General features: G+C 40.7%; 2 protein-coding genes across 2 annotated transcripts in view; one reads left to right on the forward strand and one right to left on the reverse strand.

Annotated features, from left to right (window-relative positions):
* Positions 1–255: 255 nt before the first annotated feature.
* On the reverse strand, positions 256–2,828 carry LOC140172142 (uncharacterized). Its single transcript, XM_072195479.1, has 2 exons — positions 2,550–2,828; positions 256–1,316 (listed from the first exon to the last, which is right to left on the reverse strand). Exons 1-2 carry the CDS (start codon positions 2,695–2,697, stop codon positions 1,099–1,101), a joined length of 366 nt encoding a protein of 121 aa, XP_072051580.1. The 5' UTR covers positions 2,698–2,828; the 3' UTR covers positions 256–1,098.
* Positions 2,829–19,896: 17,068 nt separating this feature from the next.
* LOC140170734 (uncharacterized) overlaps positions 19,897–25,056 on the forward strand; it is a 75,172-nt gene continuing 70,012 nt past the window's right edge. The window contains 1 exon segment of the mRNA XM_072193965.1: positions 19,897–19,977. The gene's annotated coding sequence lies outside the window, so the exon portion shown is untranslated.

Genomic DNA, 25,056 nt, shown 5'->3' on the forward strand with positions numbered 1-25,056 from the left:
GGTCAAAAGTTTTATTACTTTTTTACCGTAACAAGTACAGTCCAGTTGAGGGTACCAAAGAACATCCAAGTTATGGCAGTAAACATGACATCAATTATTGTTAAATTGTTCTAAATTATTAGAGAAGTATTTAAATACTTGTTTAATGTCCCAATTCACCTCATTTGTGGGGATAAAGGGTACAAAAACTAATTCAAACCTTCATCAAATACTATTTACTCTGTTGTCCCGATTCACCCCTAAACTCGGGGTGAATCGGGACAGTCACTTTTTTTTAAAAAAGAGGTAAAGCACTTGAAATCCACTCAATCTAACATTACCAGTATGTAGATCTCATGTGTGGACATAAAATGCACCAATGACTGTGGCAATTGAAGCTACAAAGAAAAAAATACAATTAAAGCCATGCCCAAACTGTCCCGATTCACCCCGTTTTACGGTTCTACTAAAGAAGAAAGAAGAAAGAAAGATTTTGGAGCTTCACAGTATATCAGTATAAATCCGCCTGACATAAATCCAATTTTTGAGTGACTATTGCCCTGCACAAGAGTAGGCTGCACTCATCACCTGTCATATCTGTAGATCATAGATTAAATAAAATACCGCTCTTTTCAAAGACACTAATCATACAGGTGTGAGTGATGTTAGCATTATAATGTGAAATTTCTATAGAATAACAATCCAAATAACAAATGGTGCAACGCAGAGTTACAGCGTACATCTAGGGCAGGGCAATACATTCAAAAATTGTATTCACCTAACTCTATGGTAATTAATCCTGCTACATGTACATCACTACTTCTCCAGCAAATGGCACCAGTTCTTGAAAGGGTTGCCGCTAAATGCTGCACCTGCCGTTTTATAGCCCAATCATCCCATAACTTGAAATGGCCATTGCGATTGTGCAACTTTGACATCATGCCTGAGTCTTACACAATTATGCCTGTACAGTTACAAGACCAACATGTGTGCCAGGAACATACACACATATGCTGTAGTTTTGGTCCCAGCAACAATGCCTTCTATAATTGATTTCTGACAAGTTTTTGGCATTTTGTTTCTTGACTCCTACATGATTAAATCAATTACAACAGAAGATCATGTCATCTGAGTCCTCAAACTTTTCACTTGTTCTTTGACAGCCTGTCCCAGTTCCTGTAGGTCATTGCACTGTTCTTGAAGACTTTCTTGAGATTGTTTCAGTTCTTCGTTTAACTCCAGAAATTTGATGACTTTGGTATAGCAGATGTCAATGTCTGATTTGCTGCCACTGCCAGTGTCTTTGCCACTTGATTTGGATCTTTTCTGCCCAGTTTCTGAAAAGTGAAATAAAACCAAGTAGTTTACAGAAAATTAAACAAAATAGAATTAATTTTCATTATACATGTATCTTACTCTTGTCCCTCTAGAATTCCATGTGTGAGTGTCTCATCACCATAAAAAATCATATATTTGGGTCAAGTGAAGTATAGACAACATATGTATGTAGGTTTCCTTGACCTACCTCACACTGAGCAAGGCCCAATACTTGTGCTGAAAGCCAAGTTGGTCACTTATCGCCCACTGTTCAAAATGTGACATCTACATCAATTACAGTCCCCGAAATGGTCTACTTTTTAGTCGACCTCGATTCCGAAACATTTAGTGATAGTTAAAAATGCTACCCCCAACCCTTTGGACGAATTTGTAGAAGTCTCCGTGTCTGAAATTCCAAGGAACAAACATCGAAAATGTCACATTTGTCAGTCAGTAGGATCGCAAAGCAATTGAGGTGAGTGAACTTGTGAAGAGATTTCCTTGTTTGAGTGATAGTAGGATACGGGACGTAGGCTAAAAATAGTACTTTGACCTGCGCTGACGTCTGAATTACACGGGTTGTTTCGTATCTGCTTACCAGACAGCAATACTGCGTATTGCTGTATGGAACCAGACATACATGTAGACCTACATGTACTGTTCTTTTAAATTTCTATGTTACAAATATGTATTGTGTTCCAGGCAAATTTGGCTGACTAGCAAATGTGTTTTAATTAAGGTTTGCCTGGCATACCTATATATATTAAGGGGCTGTGCAATAATTATGAGCCCTGGGGGGAGAGTAAAATTGGGGGGGCAAGAAATTTTTGGCGAGCCGAAAGGGGGGGCAAGCAATTTTTGGCAAGCCAAGAGGGGGGGGGGCAAGCAATTTTGGCACACACTTCGTTCTTGGGGCGCTTTTTAAATAAAACTCTAAAAGGCTAGCCTTTTAGGCTAGGAAAACCGTACGGAAACGCTTATATGCAAATTTTCCTGCTCGCTGCGCTCGCAACATGTATATTATAGACCATTTAAAGTTTGCAAATTGGGATCCCAAAAATTTGGTATGTGCAAGGGGGGCAAAGATTTTTTGGCAGGCCGAGGGGGGGGCCAAGCGATTTTTGGCAGGCCGAGAGGGGGGGCAAGCGATTTTGCCGAGCTGTTTGAAATTTTACCCACTTCGGGGCTCATAATTATTGCACAGCCCCTAACAATAACGCACTTTTCCCCTGTCACCCTATACATGTACTCACCTTCACTTGAAGTTGAATCCGCTGATGAAGCGAAGTATGTAAACGCCACGTCGGTGTTGGGAGCTCTTTCCAAATCACTTTTCACGTCTTCCAAACCTGGTGGTTCTGGACGGCTTTGGATCAATTTGCTCTTAGATTTTGATGTCATGATTTGCAGCTTAATCTTGTCTAACACCTTGTGCAAAAAGAACTTATTTTATCTGCTAATTGACACAAAAAAACACGATTTTGATAGTTGAAAACACTCACAAATTCCGTGTCCACGGTTCTGTTTATCAATAAAACACATTCATTAAAAGAAGGTAAATTTAGCCTAAGAAAAATTTACTCAGTCACGTATCCAGCTTATGTACAGGTGTTTGTAGTTATGCGTAGTACTGTGGTAATAATGCACTTATCTTATTTCAATATTTTCAAACTATTGGGCTCGGGTCATTCACCTTCTTGAAGACCGAAATTTACAAGAAGAGTCTTTGAAAAAGACGAACTCAGTTCTACTAGTTCCTATCAATTAAGGGACCGTTCACAAACACTTGTATGGGGGGCTGATGCAAAAAGGGGGGCCCTGATCATTTTTGAACCTCCTAAGGGGAGGGCCCTGAAAAAAATGACCACAAATTTTCCTGGGAAAATTGAGTTTATGCTTTTCTATATGGGGTTGACCCAAAATTTTCTTGTCAAAAAAGGGGGGCCCTGAAATTTTTGAGGTATGTAAAGGGGGGGGGCCCGAAAATTTTTCGCTATGAATTTTTTTTGCATCAGGCCCCCCTAACAAGTGTTTGTGAACGGTCCCTAAAGACCAATTCAGTGATCCCAGCGAAAGTGCAAATAAAATAAAATTGTTTATAAATTACTTAAAAGTGAAGGATAAGTCATTAAAATTGTCATTTTGTTTTTTTGAAAGTTTGAACAATTTTGCAAAAAAATGAAAACAGCAGTATTTTTTTATATTTAGCAGCAGATGCTAGAACTTAAGCATAGTTTTAGTTTTATTAATAGTAGCTCACCTGCGGGAGGTGGTGTTTCTTTCACTGCCGGCCCCCACCTCGAGGGAGTCTTGATTATAAGAGGGCCGAAACTCCTCCAATTTATATACTGTCAGTAGGCCTAGGCCTATACAAATTACAGATTCATGTAAAATGCCTTATTTTGTCTTGAATGGATGAACCACTAGCAGGCTTTGTTAGCACATCAGACAATGACAAAGGTATCAAATCTGAATTTTGATGATTTTAACGATTGTCCGGATGAACAAATCACTGCGAATGGGCCTTTAAGGGGGATGTCATTTTCTGGAATTTCTTCCGGACTCAACTTTTTTGTGACCCCGCTATCGCATGCTAATTTTTTTACGACCCAGCCAGCCCGCCTATTTCGGGTCGAAACATTTTATGACACCCCCTTTCCACCTAGGCCTACTGACACAGACTCGAGACAAACTTCTTAACTCATGATAAACTCAAAAAAGTTAAATCATAACTATTGACTTTTAACTGCAAAAAAAAGGACTTGTATACTGTGACTTTTTACAGAAGTGATTTTCTGGTGCTCCTCATAATGCATAGGAGGGATTTACGTCAACCAACCAATCAAAAATTTCAAACTAGTGTGAAGCCTTTAGTTGGGTCCCCGTCGGCTACAATGCATCCAAAATGTGAAATGATTCGGCCTTGGAGGAAATTTTAAACTGCATTCCATCACCCGTTTTACACCTTCCGCGAAAACACAGGTAGACAAAAGAATGATTTACAAGACAATACAGTTCCAACAGTTGTGCAAATAAAAGCCGCCTCCTAGAGAAGGTCGAGGAGGGTTATAGAATAATACAATAGAGATAATTCCGCAGGTAATCCTGTCGCATCTATTCATAGGCCTAGATGTACAAAAATGGATGAACAAAAGGACTATGTATGAATAGATGCGACAGGATTACCTCTATTGTATATATTATTCTATTAAGGGGGTACTACGCCCCTGTGGTAAATTTGTGACTATTTTTGCATTTTTCTCAAAAAATAATAACACACTGGTAACAAAAGTTATGTATATTATTGGGGCAAGGGATCCAATTACTACACTGAAATTTCAGTAACTCAAGACAAGCGGTTCAGCATATATGATAGGAAATGAGGTACATCCTAGCGGTACCTTATTTCTTATCATTGTAGCGGGACGGCCGTTTGTCTAATATATATGGATTATTAATGTCAGGATAACCGGGTTGACACCAGTCCCCTGGGGGACACTGTAAGTTTTGAGTGAAACGTGGGTAAGTTGTGGGGGACAGAACCCCACCTACTGCCTTGTAAGGAAAACACTGAAGCACAATAAAATTTATGTCTCAATCAAATAGTTTTATTAACTTTGAGATCACAACAAAAACATCAACAACAATCTACCTGCACCTACTCCCTACTACCACCTCACCCACAATATGCTCCCCCCCCCCTCAGACAATAAAATTGATGTCTGAATCGGATCCTGAATCTGCACCAAAATGTAACACCCCTAAATCAGAATGGCTCAAGCATCGCTTGCGCGAAAACCACGCCACAAGTCAACCAGCCAGAACCGGTTCTGAACTGAATGCGTAACGATGATTGGTCATCATTTTCATAATTTTAATTGGTCAGCACATGCGCTCAGCCTATATGTGAATCACAATTAGCGCTAATTTTAAAAACGCGAATTTTATATAATCAAGCAAGTTAGTGATTTTCAGAAATACTTATTTTATTCAATCCCGCTTCACAGCCCCTTCCCAGAGTGTGACGTCCCCGGCACACAACGCATAAATACAAAGCGGGATTGAACACGCGCCGATACCGTCCATCTACTACATAATTATTATAAGTTTTAAAAATCTTCTCTGTGGTCTTGATCCCTCTGCAGTCTTCTGATTGGTATTTGGTTTTGAGTTCGTGGCTCGTGGCTTGAAGCTGGTTGATTTAATTAGACTCTTTATAGCTGCACCATAATCGAAGTATTCACTCGAAAATGTTTGGTTGATATACATGTAGGGATACACATGTATATCCAACTGCCGTTGAAGAATTACACCTTGGATACAGTATAGATTCGACTGATCTTCAGGTGATATACATGTAGCTATGTATATACAACTGCCATCTTGATTAAAAGAATTACACTGTTTACACAGTATAGATTCGACTGATCTTCAGGTGATATACATGTAGCTATATATGTATATCCAACTGCCATCTTGATTAAAACTATTAGCCATCAGTCGATTTAGAGTTGATATACATATGTATAATTTGTATATCCAACTACCATCATGATCAGGATTCGTCTCCCCTCTGTCATTTGAGTATTAAGTTAGGCCTACTACTGATTCAGCAGACCTCTACTACTTTATGCATGAACTGACCTGCCACCTCTCCCTCCATTACTTCTCGGCACTAAAGGGGTCAGATATCTGATACGTCCTCCATTCACCTCAGTACGTCTGTGTACAGATGGCCCCACTTCTTTCGCTACACTCTGGGCTTCACAAGCCCAGGGCTTAAATGCTGGTCCATCATACAGTTTCAATCTCTTTGAATGAACAACACAAGCTCGACTACTTATCTCCCTTTGAATACGAACACCTCCGCCGGGTAACTCGGCCACTACCTGATATGGCCCTTGCCAGCAGGATCCTTGCCCACTGCTACTCACCTGTTGCCTCTGGTCACTACGAAGGTACACAAACTGACCAGGTCTATATAGGGTATCTGCTACGCAATGCTCAGGACTCCTCATGTTTTCCCTTGCTTGTTTGCTTCCTATCTTTATACATCCTTCCACCCTTCTGTTCCTCGCATCTCCATCCACTGTTCCTCTACTTCCCGTTCCTCCCCTTTTGGACTCACCACTTCCCCTTAATCGTCTAACTCCCCCTGCTACTCTACTACCTGTTTCCACACCCCTTCTGCTACCTTCTGAACTTCTACTCCATGTTCCCCCGACTCCTGTATGTCTTAAATAACTTTGTACATCATTTCGCATTCCTATCCAGTAGTATTTCTGACGGACTCCGAACAATAAGCTACCTTTCAAACTACTCAAATCTTCCAACACCCGTACTCTTAGTTTCATAGGGAGCACTACTAGCCACTTCACCACTGTACCACTATCACTCTCCCATCTCCTCACCAGAACACCTTCTCTCATCGCTAGAGATTCCCACTGTTTCCAATACATCCGGGCTTCCCATGGTAATCTTGACACTTCCTCCCATGATGGCTTTACACCACTAGTCTCCTTCCACCACAAGATCGGAGAAAGCACGTCGTCTTGTATTTGCATCGCCCTAATCCTGGCAAATGTCAAATCGTCACGACACTCTGTTATATCTTTAGCTGCATCATCGTTCATCACTCTAATGTCATCACCGCCCAATGTATCTCCTCCTGACTGGACTCCCGGACCCGGACCATCCTCTCCCCCAGCATCATTCACAGAGAAATGTACAGTGTTTATCACGATCTCGTTTGGGTTGCGTCTACAGTGCCTCTCATCCTCTTCACCCCATGATTCTCCCATATTTCCAACAACATCATTCCATACTTCTGACCACTGCTTTGATTCAGCATCATCAACACCATCACTCTCGTGTATCAGCACCTCTTCTCCCTCGCCCCCAATTTGTGATGGTCTACTGGAAGCTTTGTCATTACATTTCTTGTCAACTTCTACTCTCCTTCCCTCCTTAGCCTGATCAGCCACCACCAACTCCTCGTTACATCCCTTGACAGAAGCATAATGTGTATTACCTTCACAGCCTTGGTAATCATCTTCAGTCTCCTGGCTTCCATCATGATTTTCAGTGACATCTATTTCTTCAAGCAGCAATTCTCTTTGCTGGTTTTCACTAAAATACCGACTCTCACTAGGTCTTTCAATCTTCCTTCCCTGTGTGCTCTGTTCAATCTCTGATATACATGCACTCAACTGCGAACTCGCCATATTTTGCCTCTTTTCCAACTCGGCAAGCTCTGAACTGAACAAACTACTTGCTACCACTGTCTCACTGTGTCCAACACCACACATCATCTGAGCACGATTAAACGACTCCAACTTCTCGATGCTCTCAATAGCTTCCTGCAAATTCTTTGCATTCACCCTAAACAATTCTTCACGAAGTTCTGAATCTGCAACTGCTCTTGCAAAATGCCCTTTTGCAACCTCGTCTTGTTCTCTTCTGCTCATCTCAGGAAATGTCAAAGTTACCAGCTTCTTAATGTCATGCCCCAGACTACGGACACTTTCACCCTCTTCTTGCTCTCGCATCATCAACTGTTGAAAATAGTTCTCCGTACACTCTCTTGGTCCAAACTCACGACTCATTAAATCAACTAACTCGTTGTAGGTTATCTCCTTCTGGTCAACATCGTGAAAACTCAAGGCTGCCAAAGCCCTTCCTCTACAACTCATTATCAACTGCAGCACTACCTCGTCATCCTCCCACTGGTTATACTCTCTACATGCTTCAAAATGTATGCAAAAATCCTTCCATGGTTCCACACCATCAAACTTTATTGGACTTACCTCTCGCCTAGGCCTAACTCTAGCATTTCTCTTATTCACCTCTCTTTTATGCAACTCTAGTTCTTCTTGATTCAACTTGTCATATCTTTCCCTCAAAGTGTTCTCACACAGTCTACGCTCAGCCTTAAACTTTGCACGCCGATGTGACAGTTTCGATTCTCTATTATCTAGCTCTATTTCTCTCGCATTTAAAACTTCTCTTTGCCGCTCATCATCCATCCTTTGGGCATCAAGCCTCTCCACGTCTTCATGTTTTGTCTCCTCCCACACATCTCTATCATGATCAAGCTGTTCACGACAATCCTTCAACTTGGTCGCTTCCTCTTTCTGTCTTCGCTTTTGCTCCTCTAATTGAGCAACTTCACGTTCATACGACTCCTTCTGCAGCTGCACATTCTTTTTCCATTTCTTCACAGCTTCCTCCCACTGTGAGCGTTCACTCTCACACTTTACTCGATTTTCTTTGATTTCGGAGATCACACTCTCCTGTTCTTTACTCCATTCATTCCTGTCACAGTCCCACTTGCTTTTTACATACTGTAATTTCGCCGTTTCGATTTGCAATTGTTGCTCCACCTCATCCATCTGTCGCTCACGTGCTTGCAGTTGATCTTCACACACTTGTATATCATCCAAGTGTTCTTCCTCCCTCTCCATCAAGTCTGCTTTATCTGTCGCATATTTGTTCCATAACTTCCCCAAGTAAGCCTCGTCTTCCTTTAACTCCTTCTCTCTTCTACTCATATCTGCACATTTTGTTTCAGTGCGTGTTAGCTTCCCTTTCTTGGGCCTCGACCCTCTCACCTTTTTCACCGGGTAACCAAGCTTTCTAACTCTGCGGCTTCTTTCCTTCTTCTTGCATAACCTCTGATGCCTCATTGACCTTTCATCCATAATCATACCACTCCTGGCTCTATCACCAAAAGATCTTGGAATATCATTTATGGTGTCAAAGTCACTGTCATCACCATCACAAGAAGTTTCCACCACGCTCTTCTCATCATCTCCTACCTCCTGACTTCCTACGCTGTTTATCTCGTCGAAGCCCGAGTCTAGGCTACCGCAATCATCCCTGCTAGGTTCCATGCTATTCATAACCTTACAGCATTGTTCATGGTTACTGTTATGTCTCTCGCCTTTCTCTATTCCGTTTCTAACACATAGGCCTACTTCTTCCACTCCACTGTCAGACTCCCGTGTAGTCACCTCATTGTGCGTCAATTGTTTATCTCCATCATCTACAGGGTGTAACAATAACATTTGTACAATTTTGATAATAGAATGACACAAGTATGCCGCTTATTTTTTGGTTTGATATTTTTATGCCTATTAAGATCATTTCTCTAGCCACCAGATAAGCTTTGTTCCAATAAAATCGATGGTATACAAGTGAAGATATGGCCAATTATGTAACCTAGTCTTAAAACCGCTTGGGCCACTTTTGTCTAAAGTGTTACAAAAGTGACTGAACTCGTAGAGTTGAACCAGAGAGTTGATATCAGAGAGTAGTTATTCTTGAGAGGGCACTCACCTCATTTGCATGGCAAAATTACCCGTCTCCTCTGCAGCCAATTTGGTTTCGCTCCATCGAAATCAAGCTGGTCACGGAGGAGACTACTTTCCTTTGTGTTTGTTCATTTGTGTATGGAGAGCCCTTCTTGGAGTCCGTTTGGACTCAGGCTACGCTCTCAGCTAGAGTCCGACGCTGCATTGTACTAGAAACACCTTCTCTGTGAACTCGCTAGAGCAAGGAAAATAAAACTGGTTTCATTACTATCTGTTTTTGAGCTTTTTTGCAGGTCTGCGACCATGGTGTTACCACAACTGTCTTTGCGTCATTAACATGTGCTGGAGTCTAGCACAGGTCAACCAAAGTCCCGGATTTTAATAAGACAATAATGATTGACACACACAGCAGGAAGTTTCTCATCCAAAAGAATGAGAAAATTTAAATTCTCACCATTTTGGCCGTTTCTCATCAAAATGTCCGTTTTCTCATCCAAAACTTCCTTTAGTGTATTAAGTTAGCTTAGGCCTATTGATCCTAAATTTGCTGGTAGGGTAAAACTCGTTTTAGGGGGTGTTTAAAAAGTTGGCCACACATGCGTATAGGCCTACATTATCATACTTGAGTGCCCCTCCCCCCTCCCCGGTGAAATTTGAGACTCATTTGGTCACCGTCCTAAGCGTCCTTGCCCACACGAGTCGCCCAGGAGTAGGCCCTACCCGGCATTATTAATTATTAGTGGTTAGCGTCCCTAAATACAGTCGCGTATCGTGTTGTCAATTATCGTTACTTGTGTCCATGGATATGACCCCTTGTATAAGTAGTCTTCATAGAATTCACACAGTCTATGCCATGTCATTTACGGATACAAAGAGGATAATAATGTTGAGGGCGCCCACAAATCTTACACCGTCTTACACAATGTTCCAAGGCAAAGTTCAGTTTAATATTTACTCATCGTAAAAATACAGACGTTTTATTATGTGATGATGTTGTCTGGATGGGTGGACAGTTGTCACACTGTGGAAAAACAACAACCGGGAATCCGCATTCATTTACAAATAGCATTAAATTAGTATCACATAGTGGCCTCCGTGCAGTGGAAAACCTTAATTCTTTCATCAAAAAGAAATGAAATGACAATAAAAACCGGATCCACCTGCAGTTCATATGCGCAAACGAACACTGATCTTTATGATATTCAGGTTGTTGTACATCTCATATAACATGTCATATAGGAGGTCATATGTGTTGACCTTCTCTTATATTGTATGTGTTCATCTGTGTATGGAGAGGATTAGCGCCATTAAAACTCCATCAGTATTTGGGCGTAGTTCAGTGAACTCACCAGATTGCTATTCCAAATGTACTTTGATATAGAGTGTCATAGCCCTGTTGATATTCTTTCAGAGGGCACTTTCATTCATCGTGGTTTCTTTTCCAACGCTAAAAGATCACGAATTTTGGTGCGTTTGCAAATGAAAAGTGTCCGCACTATCGATTGATTACGTAACTGTTATGAATAATGTATTAGGTTTTCAATGCAATCGCCTCGACCCATCAATACATATTATCTGTATTTATCAAAGTACTTGGAATAGCAATCTGGTGAGTTCACTGAACTACGCCCTAATACTGATGGAGTTATGATGGCGTTTAATGGCGCTAATCCTCTCCATACACAGATGAACAAATACAATAGGAGAAGGTCAACACATATGACCTCCTATATGACATGTTATATGAGATGTACAACAACCTGAATATCATAAAGATAAGTGTTCGTTTGTGCATATGAACTGCATATTTACAATACTAAATATTAGTCGTTATATATTATGCCAAATATTGGTATTATGACAACACGGTATATGCATTGTATATAAAACAACTAATAGATCCTGCTATCATGGCGTCAGGTCATTGGTTCATCATATCCCGTATGTTTCTTAAAATTCATTCATATTTGAGACAAATTTCTGTGCCCATTTTATAGGCGTACAGGTGGATCCGGTTTTTTGGTCATTTTCATTTCTTTTTGATGAAAGAATTAAGGTTTTCCACTGCACGGAGGCCACTATGTGATACTAATTTAATGCTATTTGTAAATGAATGCGGATTCCCGGTTGTTGTTTTTCCACAGTGTGACAACTGTCCACCCATCCAGACAACATCATAACATAATAAAACGTCTGTATTTGTACGATGAGTAAATATTAAACTGAACTTTGCCTTGGAACATTGTGTAAGACGGTGTAAGATTTTGTGGGCGCCCTCAACATTATTATCCTCTTTGTATCCGTAAATGACATGGCATAGACTGTGTGAATTCTATGAAGACTACTTATACATAGGGTCATATCCATGGACACAAGTAACGATAATTGACAACACGATACGCGACTGTATTTAGGGCCGAGCACTAATAATTAATAATACCGGGTAGGGCCTACTCCTGGGCGACTCGTGTGGGCAAGGACGCTTAGGACGGTGACCAAATGAGTCTCAAATTTCACCGGGGGTGGGGGGGCACTCAAGTATGATAATGTAGGCCTATACGCATGTGTGGCCAACTTTTTAAACACCCCCTAAAACGAGTTTTACCCTACCAGCAAATTTAGGATCAATAGGCCTAAGCTAACTTAATACACTAAAGGAAGTTTTGGATGAGAAAACGGACATTTTGATGAGAAAACGGCCAAAATGGTGAGAATTTAAATTTTCTCATTCTTTGGATGAGAAACTTCCTGGTGTGTGTGTCAATCATTATTGTCTTATTAAAACTGGTGAAAATTGGTAATCCCCGCTGAGCTCAAAATAAACATTATTATTTTGTCATCCAAAAGAAGAATGAGAAAATTAAATTCTCATCAGTGGCCGTTTCTCATCGAAATGTCCGTTTTCTAATCCAAAACTTCCTCTCAGTAGTGATAGGCCTATAGCACATGTTAATGACGCAAAGACAGTTGTGGTAACACCATGGTCGCAGACATGCAAAAAAGCTCAAAAACAGATAGTAATGAAACCAGTTTTTATTTTCCTTGCTCTAGCGAATTCACAGCGAAGGTGTTTCTAGTACAATACAGCGTCGGACTCTAGCTGAGAGCGTAGCCTAAGTCCAAACGGACTCCAAGAAGGGCTCTCCATACACAAATGAACAAACACAAAGGAAGGTAGTCTCCTCCGTGACCAGCTTGATTTCGATGGAGCGAAAACAAATTGGCTGCAGAGGAGACGGGTAATTTTGCCATGCAAATGAGGTGAGTGTCATCCCCCTGGTTGAACCATGGACCAGTTGGACGGTGCTCTTATGATAGGTAGTTTTAAACAATGGGGTATTCGAAGTGGTAGAAATGATTACATAATAGAATATCTCCTTGAGTTTTTGAAAGTGACAACTATAAGCACTGACATAACAACCTCATTTACTAGAAATCGTGGCTGCAGCTCAACAACTTCAACCCCAATTCACGTTGGAAGAGCGTATTTTTATGGTTGTGACATTCGGTAGCACATGGAGTCATGCAGAAACCATACGATTGTTTACTCATCATTTCCAAACTCATGTCTTCCATCAAGATATACAATTACATAGAACCAGGGCGGCGCCACGGGGGGGGCAGGGGGGGGCAATTGCCCCCCTATGATTTCCAAAAAAGAGGTAAAAGGAAGGAAAAGAGAAAGAAAAGAAGGAGAGAGAAAAGGGAGGGGAGAGAAAGGGAGAGAAGTAGAAGTAGAAAAGGAGCCATTCCCCTGGCCATAAACTCCCCCTTCGTATCTTGCCCCTTGTGGAATGCTGACCTACGCGGTTTTAAAGTTGTTGGTTTTTATATTTTGGGCCCATTTTCGGCAAATTTTCCACCATAAAAGTTACATGGTCTCTCTTGCCTTTTCTCCCAAATATTTTGGAAAAATCCTGGCTACATCACTGTCCTGACGCGACACACGCAAGTCGTGTGTCATCAGTGCCATCAATTAGGCCTAATCATTATAAGTTTACTTTCAGTCCGATATCACACATTTTTACGGGCTTTCATCACATTGTATATCCAAAACCTATACTAGAACGCCTCTCACAGATAGTGTAAAAATTATGCACCAATATAAATAAGCAATTGGCTTCTTAATACGGCCAGGGGAGTAGCCAGGATTCATTGGGGGCTGATTTTGAAAAGGTGGACCTGTTTTGGACTTTTCCCTAAAATTTTGACCAAGAAAGCATAAAGAACTAATTTTTTCGCTCGCTACGCTCGCGAGTGGGCAAATTTTGGCCTTTTCTGACTGAAAAGCATAAAAAACCTGCTTTTTTTTCGCTCGCTACGCTCGCGAAGTGGACCTTTTCGGGCGACTTTATTTAACTTTTCTATGCACCATATTTCACCAATATAATCTTCAATATCGCAAATTTTCGCCATTTTCACATTTGTACCATGAACTTATTCTGTTGCCAAAAAGTGTTGGATTTACTACGTAATTGAGTAGGTCCATGCTTAAAACCAGCGGGCCGAAAGTCGGGCCAGTGAATGAAATCGATACAAATATGCGGTTGGAAAATAAATAAATAACCCCCAAAAGGGTGAAAATTTTGCATCAAATGGCTTCATTTGTGCTTTCATTTTGAAATTTTTCCAAATTCTGAGGGGGGGTACATCCCCTCAGACACCCCTGCGTCGCGCAAGCAGGACGGCAGCGCTGTCGCGCCGCATAACAAATTTCACAAAATGTTTGCCCCCCTATCAAAATACCCTGGCGCCGCCCCTGCATAGAACTATGAGAAGTACGTAGAATTTGTTAACATAAATGCTGGCAATAGTGGTCGCCCAGAACAGCTAGAAGCGCAGCAAAATGTTATTGTTTGTACTTATGGATGCAAAAACTGTTCTCAGTTTTACAAATGATATCTCAGGGATATGAGAAATTACTTTATAAGATTATTTGAAAGAAATTTCACGACTTCCTTTATTTTAAAGAAATATCATATCATCATTAAGTTCATGTTAATTATATAAAGAAACACCACTTATAATTCTTTTGTGTCAGTTCTTTGATGTTTATGGCACGATAAGCATATCTACGCGGTTCAAACTTGATATGCGCAAACATGGCAAAAGTGGCCCAACACGTTTTCTGGACGATTTAATTAATCGGACATAACTTTTGAACCCAAGCTAGTAAAGAAACCAACTAAACGTCTTCTTTTAGCCAAGATATTAATAATTGTATTGCATATAACATTTGTGCCATAACTCTTTTAGTTTTTTCCTGAGAAGTCAAAATGCAATTGTATAAATTTTATTGTTACACCCTGTATATCACTCCGAGAGTTGGATTCAATCGCTTCAGTATCACCAGTTATAACACCGCGGGTACTTCTGTTCACACCATCACGAGAGTTATATCTATTCAGCTCAACTCTATCATTACTAATGTTCACCACATCAAACTGATGGCCACAACGCAGACAATTGGCCCCATCATCAGTTACACTTCTACATATCACCTGATATCACATGTAGATTACTCACCCGACCACTAAAATGTTCACAACCATCGCATAGTTGCCCTTCATTACTGTATACTTTCTGCTCCTGCTCAGCACAATCACTCATCTCCTTCACTGGTTCTACACGGACAGAAATTTCGTTTTCAGCGAGCTCATACATATCTGTCCAAGCCAGGCCTCCATTTACCTCACAATTTCCTATGGTGGTTTCAAGACACACTCTCCTTTGTTCACCTAACTGTGCCACACACCTCCCCTGAGTATCGTCACAACTTTCCTCCTGGGTGACCTCATAACGTGCCACACTCATCCCCTGGGTCTTGTCACAACTTTCCTCCTGGGTAACCTCATAACGTGCCACACTCATCCCCTGGGTCTTGTCACAACTTTCCCCGTGGGTGACCTCGTAATGTGACACATCCACCCCCTGGGGTCTGTCACAACTGTCCCCGTGGGTGACCTCATAACGTTCCACATCCACCCCCTTGGGTTTGTCACAACTTTCCCCGTGGGTGACCTCATAACGTTCCAAATCCACCCCCTTGGGTTTGTCACAACTTTCCCCCTGGGTGACACACTGCCCATGGGTCTGTTTCTCATCACAATATTCAACTTGGGTGCTCACAGAATGGGACACACATTCCCTCCGTGTCACATAATTTATTTCGTCAAAACACTCCCCCTGGGTATCACGTTTCTGTTGTCTACCTTGTTTTGATCTGGACAACAGCCTCTCTACGTCCGTCTCTTCACAACCATTTTCAGAATTACACCTTTCCGTCCAATACAACATGAGTTGCTCATATTGCTCTGCAAAAGATTGACTTATTACACTATGATAAACTCCTATCCTCCGGGTAGCTATCACATACCTAGGTAGTTGGTCATCCATTTGCATCTGCTTATCATTACCACCCTCCATGCTCTTTTCACAAGCACTGTCCCCGCCAATATCATCTCTCCATATTTGGTCACTATCTCTCTGTCTACCAACAGTCAGGCCAACCCCGGCCCTCATCTCCTTCCCTCTTGACTCCTCCAATCCTCCACCCGTCGCTAATTCTCCACCTGTCGCTAATTCTCCACCTGTTGCTAATTCTCCACCCGTCGCTAATTCTCCACCTGTTGCTAATTCTCCAATCGTCGCTAATTCTCCACCTGTTGCTAATTCTCCACACATCGCTAATTCTCCACCCGCTGCTAATTCTCCACCCGTCGCTAATTCTCCACCCGTTGCTAATTCTCCATCCGTTGCTAATACTCCACCCGTTGCTTCTCCATCCGCTGCTAATTCTCCACCCGTTGCTAATTCTCCATCCGTTGCTAATTCTCCAGCTGTTGCTAATTCGCCACCTGTTGCCATATCCAACATGCCTCCTTCACCCTTCCAGACCCCCTGGGTCTTCACTCGTATTGACTTCATCTTATGTGTCTCCCCACACAACCAGTATCCCACTTCTGACACCAAATTTGTAGCGGGACGGCCGTTTGTCTAATATATATGGATTATTAATGTCAGGATAACCGGGTTGACACCAGTCCCCTGGGGGACACTGTAAGTTTTGAGTGAAACGTGGGTAAGTTGTGGGGGACAGAACCCCACCTACTGCCTTGTAAGGAAAACACTGAAGCACAATAAAATTTATGTCTCAATCTACCAGTTTTATTAACTTTGAGATCACAACAAAAACATCAACAACAATCTACCTGCACCTACTCCCTACTACCACCTCACCCACAATATGCTCCCTCCCTCAGACAATAAAATTAATGTCTGAATCGGATCCTGAATCCAATGCAGTTGGTGAAGTACAGCATGTCTGGCAATGCCGACTCAACCAGAACCAGAACCAGAATCTGCACCACCCCTAAATCAGAATGGCTCAAGCATCGCTTGCGCGAAAACCACGCCACAAGTCAACCAGCCAGAACCGGTTCTGAACTGAATGCGTAACGATGATTGGTCATCATTTTCATAATTTTAATTGGTCAGCACATGCGCTCAGCCTATATGTGAATCACAATTAGCGCTAATTTTAAAAACGCGAATTTTATATAATCAAGCAAGTTAGTGATTTTCAGAAATACTTATTTTATTCAATCCCGCTTCATCATAAATAACGAACCGCGTGTCTTGGGTCACTGAAATTCCAATGTAGTAATTGGATTCCTTGCCCCTATAATACACATAACTTTTGTTACCAGCGTGTTATTAGTTTTTGAGAAAAATGCAAAAATAGACACAAATTTATCGAGGGGTGTAGTACCCCCTTAACACTCCTCGTCTTTGCATCTTCTCTAGGTGTTAGGCGGCTTTTATTAGCGGGAAACCAAAGATGGCGGACCAAATCCTGACCATGACTTGGCTCGTTGGATTCGTCTATTGGCCAAAATAACAATTTTGTGAGCTTTGCGAACATGACCCATTTAAATGCACCTCCATTGGGAGCTAATTCGGGGGAAAATCAGTCATTCGGGGGAATTGGAAGGTCCCGTGGAAGGAAAAATCTCTGAGAAAGTATTTATGAAAGAGTCCGTCACTTTGACGGTGCAAAAACGTCAAAATGTGTGCCCCCTCAAAATAGGATTCCTTGGGCTTTTAAAACGCTAAAACCCCAGACCTTCCGGGGGCGATGCCCCTGAACCCCCCCAGGGACTTTTCCCTGGACCCCACCAGGGGCCCGCGGGCCCGCTGGTTCCCATGCACCCGTGAGGGCCTTCGCGGCAAACCGCTCGCAGTGCGGGCGTAAATTATTAGGCCCTGAAAGAACCATAGACCCTGGAAATATTTCCAGGGTCTATGATCTAACAAATAAAAGAACCTAAAATTATGTAGGCCTATATATTAAGCAAACTGGCAAGCTGTGCATATCCGGCCATTTTATATGTTGAACAATGAAGATGTGATTGGTTTTTGAAAAAAAGATACTATTTTGGATCAAAATTTGACAAAAATAATGCAATTTCTGTAAAATATTCCATCATAATTAAGATTTAAAAATATTAATTCAACACTTGACGGCGCGGCGCAAAATGCGGGCATGGGGCACACTTTTGGGCTTTCACGGACCCACATGTCCCGGTCCGAACTCACTCTCCCCCCACTTCAAGCACCCCACCCCTGGTAAAAATCCTGGTGCCGCCACTGACTGTCACCATAAAGAGAGATTCTCCATAGCAACGATTATAAACTCAATTTACTTTCAAAATTATGATAGCTATTCTATAGGTCACAACTCAACAAATGAATAAAACATTACTCAATGTTGAGTAATTTTTTACTCAACAGTTGAGTTGTGACCTATAATGAGCTCAATGTTGAGTAATTTTTTACTCAACTGTTAAGCTGTGACCTTTTTACTCAGTATTGAGTTAAAAATTTTTACAGTGTATGTGGACAAAATAATTCCGCAATAAGAAATAGTAAACTGAACTGTACAGTTTACGTGCAAATACATTAAATAGCTAGAAATTCAACTTATTTGCAATAATTTCTTGATTAATAGTTGTATTTTTCCCAGTTTTTGATCACTATTGGTGCATAATCATGTTTGTAGCTAGGTTTTTTTTGTTTTGTTTTTCCATTTTTATTCACCTGTAGGCCTACTTGGGCCTGGTGGAAAGGAAAAAGTACGGTACTGAAAACCAAAACGTGCCCATGGCATGTTAAACTGAGGAGTGATAGAGAGGCTCAATACGCGCGGAGCGCGTGGAAATTTTGGGTTTTAAACGCGGAAAACTTTTTGCCCCCCCCTTTCGAAACACCTAAAACTTTTTGGTCCCCCTCTTAAAGTCCAAAACTTTTTAGCCCCCCCTTTTCACCAGCCCCCACCAAGGTACCGGTAGCCATATAGCCTATAGTAGGCCTATAGCCTACATTTTTTTAGGGGCTTTATGATACACCTCCAAGGAAGAACAACCTAAAGCCGTGTAAAATTAAAGTTTTGGTTCTTTTCCCTTTTTTTTTCCAAGTTTAGATTTTTCAAAAATTTTAGACTTTGGAGTAGGCCTAGGCCTACTTCAGGAAAACTTTATAGGTCTACAAAAGTTTATTACTATTAGTCGAACATGGATGGCCGCTAGGGAGTTTGTCCCTCAGAATCTCACATTAAAATAAAAAGGCCTCCTCCTTTCCTCGAGCAATGTTGGAAAAGACAGAAAACTACTACCAATGCTATAATTTTACATTGGGGAAAAACCTCCCTCCCGCAACAATTCATGAAAATCCTCTAAACCAGAACATCAGGCCTAATTTTATACGGCCTAACAATAATACTTTGCCCTCGGCCGTGTGGCTGTTGAAAATCTGAATAAAAAATTCGGGCAAAAATCATAAGAGATTACAAGACAAAATCCGATAATGATTTTTATATAAATTATCATTTCTTTTCTTTCATTTATTTATTATTTATTTATTTTATTATTTTTATTCAATCCACGAAGTTACGTGCACACAATTACAATGACACTAAAACTGGTCGCTGAACCATGCTGAGTAATTAGCTGGACCTTTAAATCTTCCGTGAAAATTATATTCGCTAAATTTTAATTTCAGTCACTTTGGGATCCAATCATCGGGGGTGCTCATCTTGTAATTCACGTGTGATATCAGATTACACTTTTGAATCGGGTTTTCGCTTTTAGGTTTAAGATTGTTAGAATATTTCTACAAAAAGATAATTTATACTTTAATTATTTTTGAGAAAATTCTTATATCATTTCTGGAAAAACAAATTTCTGTCGTAAGAATTCCTAACAACTGGTATCCCCCCAATATAGAAAATGACGTACTCCCCGGAAGTATGGCAGCGCGAATTTTTTGCCTTAGGTCACGTGATTGCGGCTTTGTGAACTCCGAAAAGCAGGTAACTGAATTGTCACTACATTTCAAATTAGTTTTATTAGATTTATTATTGTAATATTTAAAGTAAATTTGAACTCAAAATATTCCTTAGCATTAGAAGAATAATCGGTGTGAGTATGGCAGAAATCGATGCTTTCTGTTTCAAGTCTACTGCATATCTAACGTTAGTGCGTCCAGTCTTAGAGTATGCTGCGGGTGCATGGGACCCATACAGGGCGGGACTCATAAAGAAGATTGAAAGTGTGCAGAGAAAAGCTGCAAGATTTTGCACAGGGGATTACCAAAGAGAAAGTAGTGTCACTCAAATGCTGGAAGATCTCGGATGGGACACTCTAGCTGTCAGAAGGAGAGAAATCGTTTAGCTATGTTTTACAAAATCCAAAATGAGTTGGTAGGAATCAACAAAGAAGCCTATATTCAAACTTCTTCTGCTGCGGGTTTGAGAAGAAACCACCACCTACATATTGAAATTCCATTCATCAAAAAGAAAAAAAAAAAAAACTCATTTTCCCAAGAACTGGAAGGGCATGGAATTCCCTCACTCAAACCACTATATCAGCCCCATCTTTAGACATATTCAAGAAAAACCTCTAGCTTGCAGGTCACCAAATAGTTAGCGATTTGCGGTTTTCGCCCTGCTGACTACAACTTCAGAAGGTTCAGAAGAAGGTTCAAGATATCTAGAAAATTCTGCTGATTTCAGCATGGCGTCACATGTTCATGTGTATGTGTGTGTGCACGCATATGATTGCCTAGTGCCGTACTATTACGCTGACTTTCGTATTCGGCGAGGAGGACGATTTCGACCTCCTGGTTTGTTTACAAACAGAGAGGTAGACAAAAACCTGTTCCGCTTGTCCAAACTCTCAAGTATCAGAAGGATGGTCCACAATAGCGTGATTCACGTAACCTGAATTAGGGATTAAAAAGCTGTCACGTAGAACCATGTGCTTCTATTGTCCAATTTGCCATCAAGATTTCATATGGAAACAGTTCAGACCCAGTACACGATCATGTCAGAAATTAATATTTTGTTCTGGGTCTGATTATTCGGACTAATGATTGCCAATCATGTCAATGTTTTTGTTCGTATAGTGCAAGGCCGTATTGCATGCACCAGCACGTCGCAGATTTCTTGCCATGCCCCCTCTGATTTTGGAGCATTTTGTCTAATTTTTGATTATCTGTATACTGCAATATACTAAAAATCGTTAGGTTTCATATCGTTTCAATTTGTTATAAAACAGACATGAGAGAGACGATTTTATACTAGTTACATTTTGTGCAATAATAATTGAACATGAATCATGATTGCATGATGAATGATTTATAAATTCAAACATTCTGCATCCATCCTGAATGAAACTTGTCTTGTGAAAGTGCAATGAAATGTCGAAATGATGGATGACTATGCTGTATGTCCAGCAAAACGCAGGGGGTGTTGCATTGTATTGCAACTTGCATATTGAGAAAAAGATAGCATCGAATTTGTACACATGACATACACGATAGTTACGCATTTATTTGATGCTAGTAGAGTAGAGTACATTGCTATTGTCTTTCGGTCAGCCGGGCAGTGACTAGAATGGCCCACAGTCTCGGTTCCATCTCTGGGTAAACACTTAAGAAGAGCTTTAATAACCTACATGACCTAAACCCACCTTGCCCAAGTTCACTCCACAGTTTATACCATGAACGATGCCCGCATGACACCACTACGCCGTAATGGCCAGCAACAGAGTTATAGCGCTCCTGGAGCATGAGCACTGACTGTGTGTCAACTAAAACTCAATTATGAATTAATCTACAGACCAACTTGTTTATTTTTTTATTTAATAGCTCTCCTAATCCATAGAAAAGTTCCTTCCAAATAATTATCAAGCTATGTAACGTGACTGTGGCGTCAATTATGATAGTTCCGCCCCATTCTCAATTCAAATATATGGTAGGCAGGCACATAACATGCATTTAAAAGCAGGGTTGTGTCTCCAGTCCAGGACCAAAAAGTACTGGTTAAAATATTGAAGGCGAAGCGTAGCGAGCGAAGCTCTCGCGCCTTGCACTATCTTTTTAGTGAACGCTAGGGCTCGGGGAATAGGCTTTGTTTGAGGGTACCATCTCCCTAAAAAAAAATTTCTTGCTCTTTTTATGATGAAACCTGGTTGTGAAATGCGTGTCCCACAAATTTTTGTGCATCCGTACCTAGATCATAGATGTTGATGTGTTGGGGAAGTTGGGCAACAGGCAATGCAAATTTACAGGGCTCCTGATCGCCGGTATTGCATCGCATCTCAGTTTTATGCAAATATTTGACTATTTCCTTTGATTATCCTGATGAGATTTTAAAGATTTACGTAAATATTCTCTATAGGCCAATTCCATGCCAAAAGTGCCTTTTGTAACGTCCGTTTATAAATTTTGGAACATTATTGCTCAAAACAGGAGCATTTATTTCAAAGTTGCTAATCATGCCTCCATAGATTGATGTCAGACCTACTTCAAGATAGTAAAGAAAAAAATCTGAGGAAGCACCTTGACAGTTTTTTTCATTATGTAATAGTGTTACGGCCGTTACATTTGAGATATAATGTTACGTCCGTAACGCTAAATCAACAGCGTAGGACGATTAGTCGATACAGGAATATTAATTTCAAATTTGCTTTTCATGTTTACATAAAATGGAGTCTGGGCAAACTGAACAGAGATTTAAGGATATGTACCATCTGTCAAAAAGGCAGGCACTTTCGCGTAACGTCCATAACGCTCGTTTCTAATTTTTGTAGCTAATACTAAGAAAGCCAAAACAAAATTGCTTCATTATATTGAACATTAGAGTGTGTACTTGTTATACTAAGAAATAAAGTGTTATCCTAACAGCAAACAGGTGTGCTATTCACTTAAACGCTGCAAGTAGCATGTATCTGTAACGTCCGTAACGGTGGAATTGGCCTACATGTATAAGGCACTTGAAACTTGATATCGAGTTTAGCGTCCCTTTTTTGTCAGCTCATAATGAGGCAACTATTTCATTATTCATTATTCATTATTTTCAAGTTTTCATTATACGCGGCCTTTTACCAATGCTTATGCACTTTTGTTCATTCTTTTTGGGTCCCAAATGTCACAAATACATACCGGTAAACGTTTATAAAAGTATAATTATCTTGCTTTTTGTTTAAATCAAGTTTTAAAACAAACTCAATGTATCCCGAAGTATATCAGTTTTCTTCACTCCAATTTGTACTAACCTCTCTGTATGATTCATTTATACAAAAATAACAATCATGCAGAACATTGAAATAATTATTATTGGCCCAATTTGTTATAAATAGGTCTTTTTTCTAGTATCTCCTATCTTAAATTATAAACATAAACAATGTCCATGGCTAGTAAGTTCACTTCTAGTCTACCCTGGTATCCCAAAGGTATAGTTGAAATAATTGGACAGAGCAAGGGTCAAAAAATCTGTATATTTTTAATGCTCAAATATTTAGATGAATTCTTCCACTAGTTGTCAATGTTTTCTATAGATTTTGAAGGGATTTAAAAGTTTTGCACAACAAATTTTCTTTCAGGTTTAGTAGTAATTTGCACAATAATGAATTATTTTCAGATTTGACATCTCAAACGCGGCACAAAATTCATAACGCGGGCGGCGGACGCTAAACTCAGAATCAAGTTTCAAGTGCCTAACAAATTATGTGACTGAATGCAAACTAACACTGTATGATACAGGCCTTGCCGTCTAGATTTTAAAGGCGAGTGGTCAATCACTCGCTAGCATGATACTAGGCGAGTGGTCGAATCACTCTCTACATTTTAATCGAATGACTCGCTAGGTCTGAACAATTATTCATACTAATATGAAACAATATTACACACTGTTCACAAAGCTTCACAACCTTTCTATCGTATCCAGGGTTTAAGGCTAACTTATTGCGGTAGATCGATACAGGATACACTGAAGTGCTGAAACTTGCATGTAAATTGATATTTTGGGCGATTCGCAGCAAGCGATATTTAGTGTCTTTGGCGAGTTTAAAATCGCTCGCTAGAAATTGAGTTTGGTCGAGCTAGAGCGATCGCTCGCTTCAAACGGCATGGCCTGATGATAGTTCCTTCCTTGGCCCTACCATAAGAATTTTCTTTGCGTGTCCGCGGCACAAGATTAAATGTGTCCCAGCCAGTGCATTCAGAAGAAAATTCTTACGGTAGGGCCAAGGGCTTAGGCAGCCAGCCGTGAAGGGAGTGTTTTACACACCCAAAGTCGTAAATTATAGACACCCAGTGTTTGTCCACATGGCCTATGCTTTGTAAACAAATCTTTAATTTACACACCCATTTTTTAAAATTTACACAACCAAACCTTCAAATCCTGCCTTGTGTGATACAGAGAAAAGCAGTAATGTTTGTAATGGGGAACTATGACAGGACAGCAAGTGTCACATCAATGCGACAGAAGCTGGAATGGCCAACCTAATACAACAAAGAAGATGCAAAAACCAACCAGGCTAGTACGTGGTCAGCACAGCCAGTCATACATCATTTAACTTCAACATCCAGAGTAGCACCAATGTGTACCAGTTTTCGTTCTTCCCTAGGACAATCAGATGTTGGAACCTACTGATCTTCCAGTCTACCTAGTACAGATCCCAACTCATGCAGCATTCCAACATGGTCTCTGGACTCTCATCAACAGTGGGCAGATCATCGTAAATAGACCCAGAGATCCAAACTTCAGGTCACGACTTGGCAGCTGCAGTCAACAGCAACAGCCCATCGTGACCTACCAGCTTCATCACCAGTTGAATTTTTTTACTTGCACTGTAAATATTGTCTACACGGTTGTTTCGATGTGAACACATGTGATCACCTTTCCACCCTGGACAAGTATACCTTCAACAGGTCCTGTTCCAGTATCAACGTAGAAGTAGAAGAAGAATGGCTGTGTACTACTTCAAGTAGACAGCCTCAAACGTGAATCACATGCAAATTTGAAGATTAACTTCTCAAGCAAGTTTGTACATGTACCGGCTTACTTGAGTCTCAAGAAGTACTCGTCTTCGACTCGTGCAATGTT

This window comes from Amphiura filiformis, chromosome 15, assembly GCF_039555335.1.
Source record: "Amphiura filiformis chromosome 15, Afil_fr2py, whole genome shotgun sequence".
NCBI lineage: Eukaryota > Metazoa > Echinodermata > Ophiuroidea > Amphilepidida > Amphiuridae > Amphiura > Amphiura filiformis.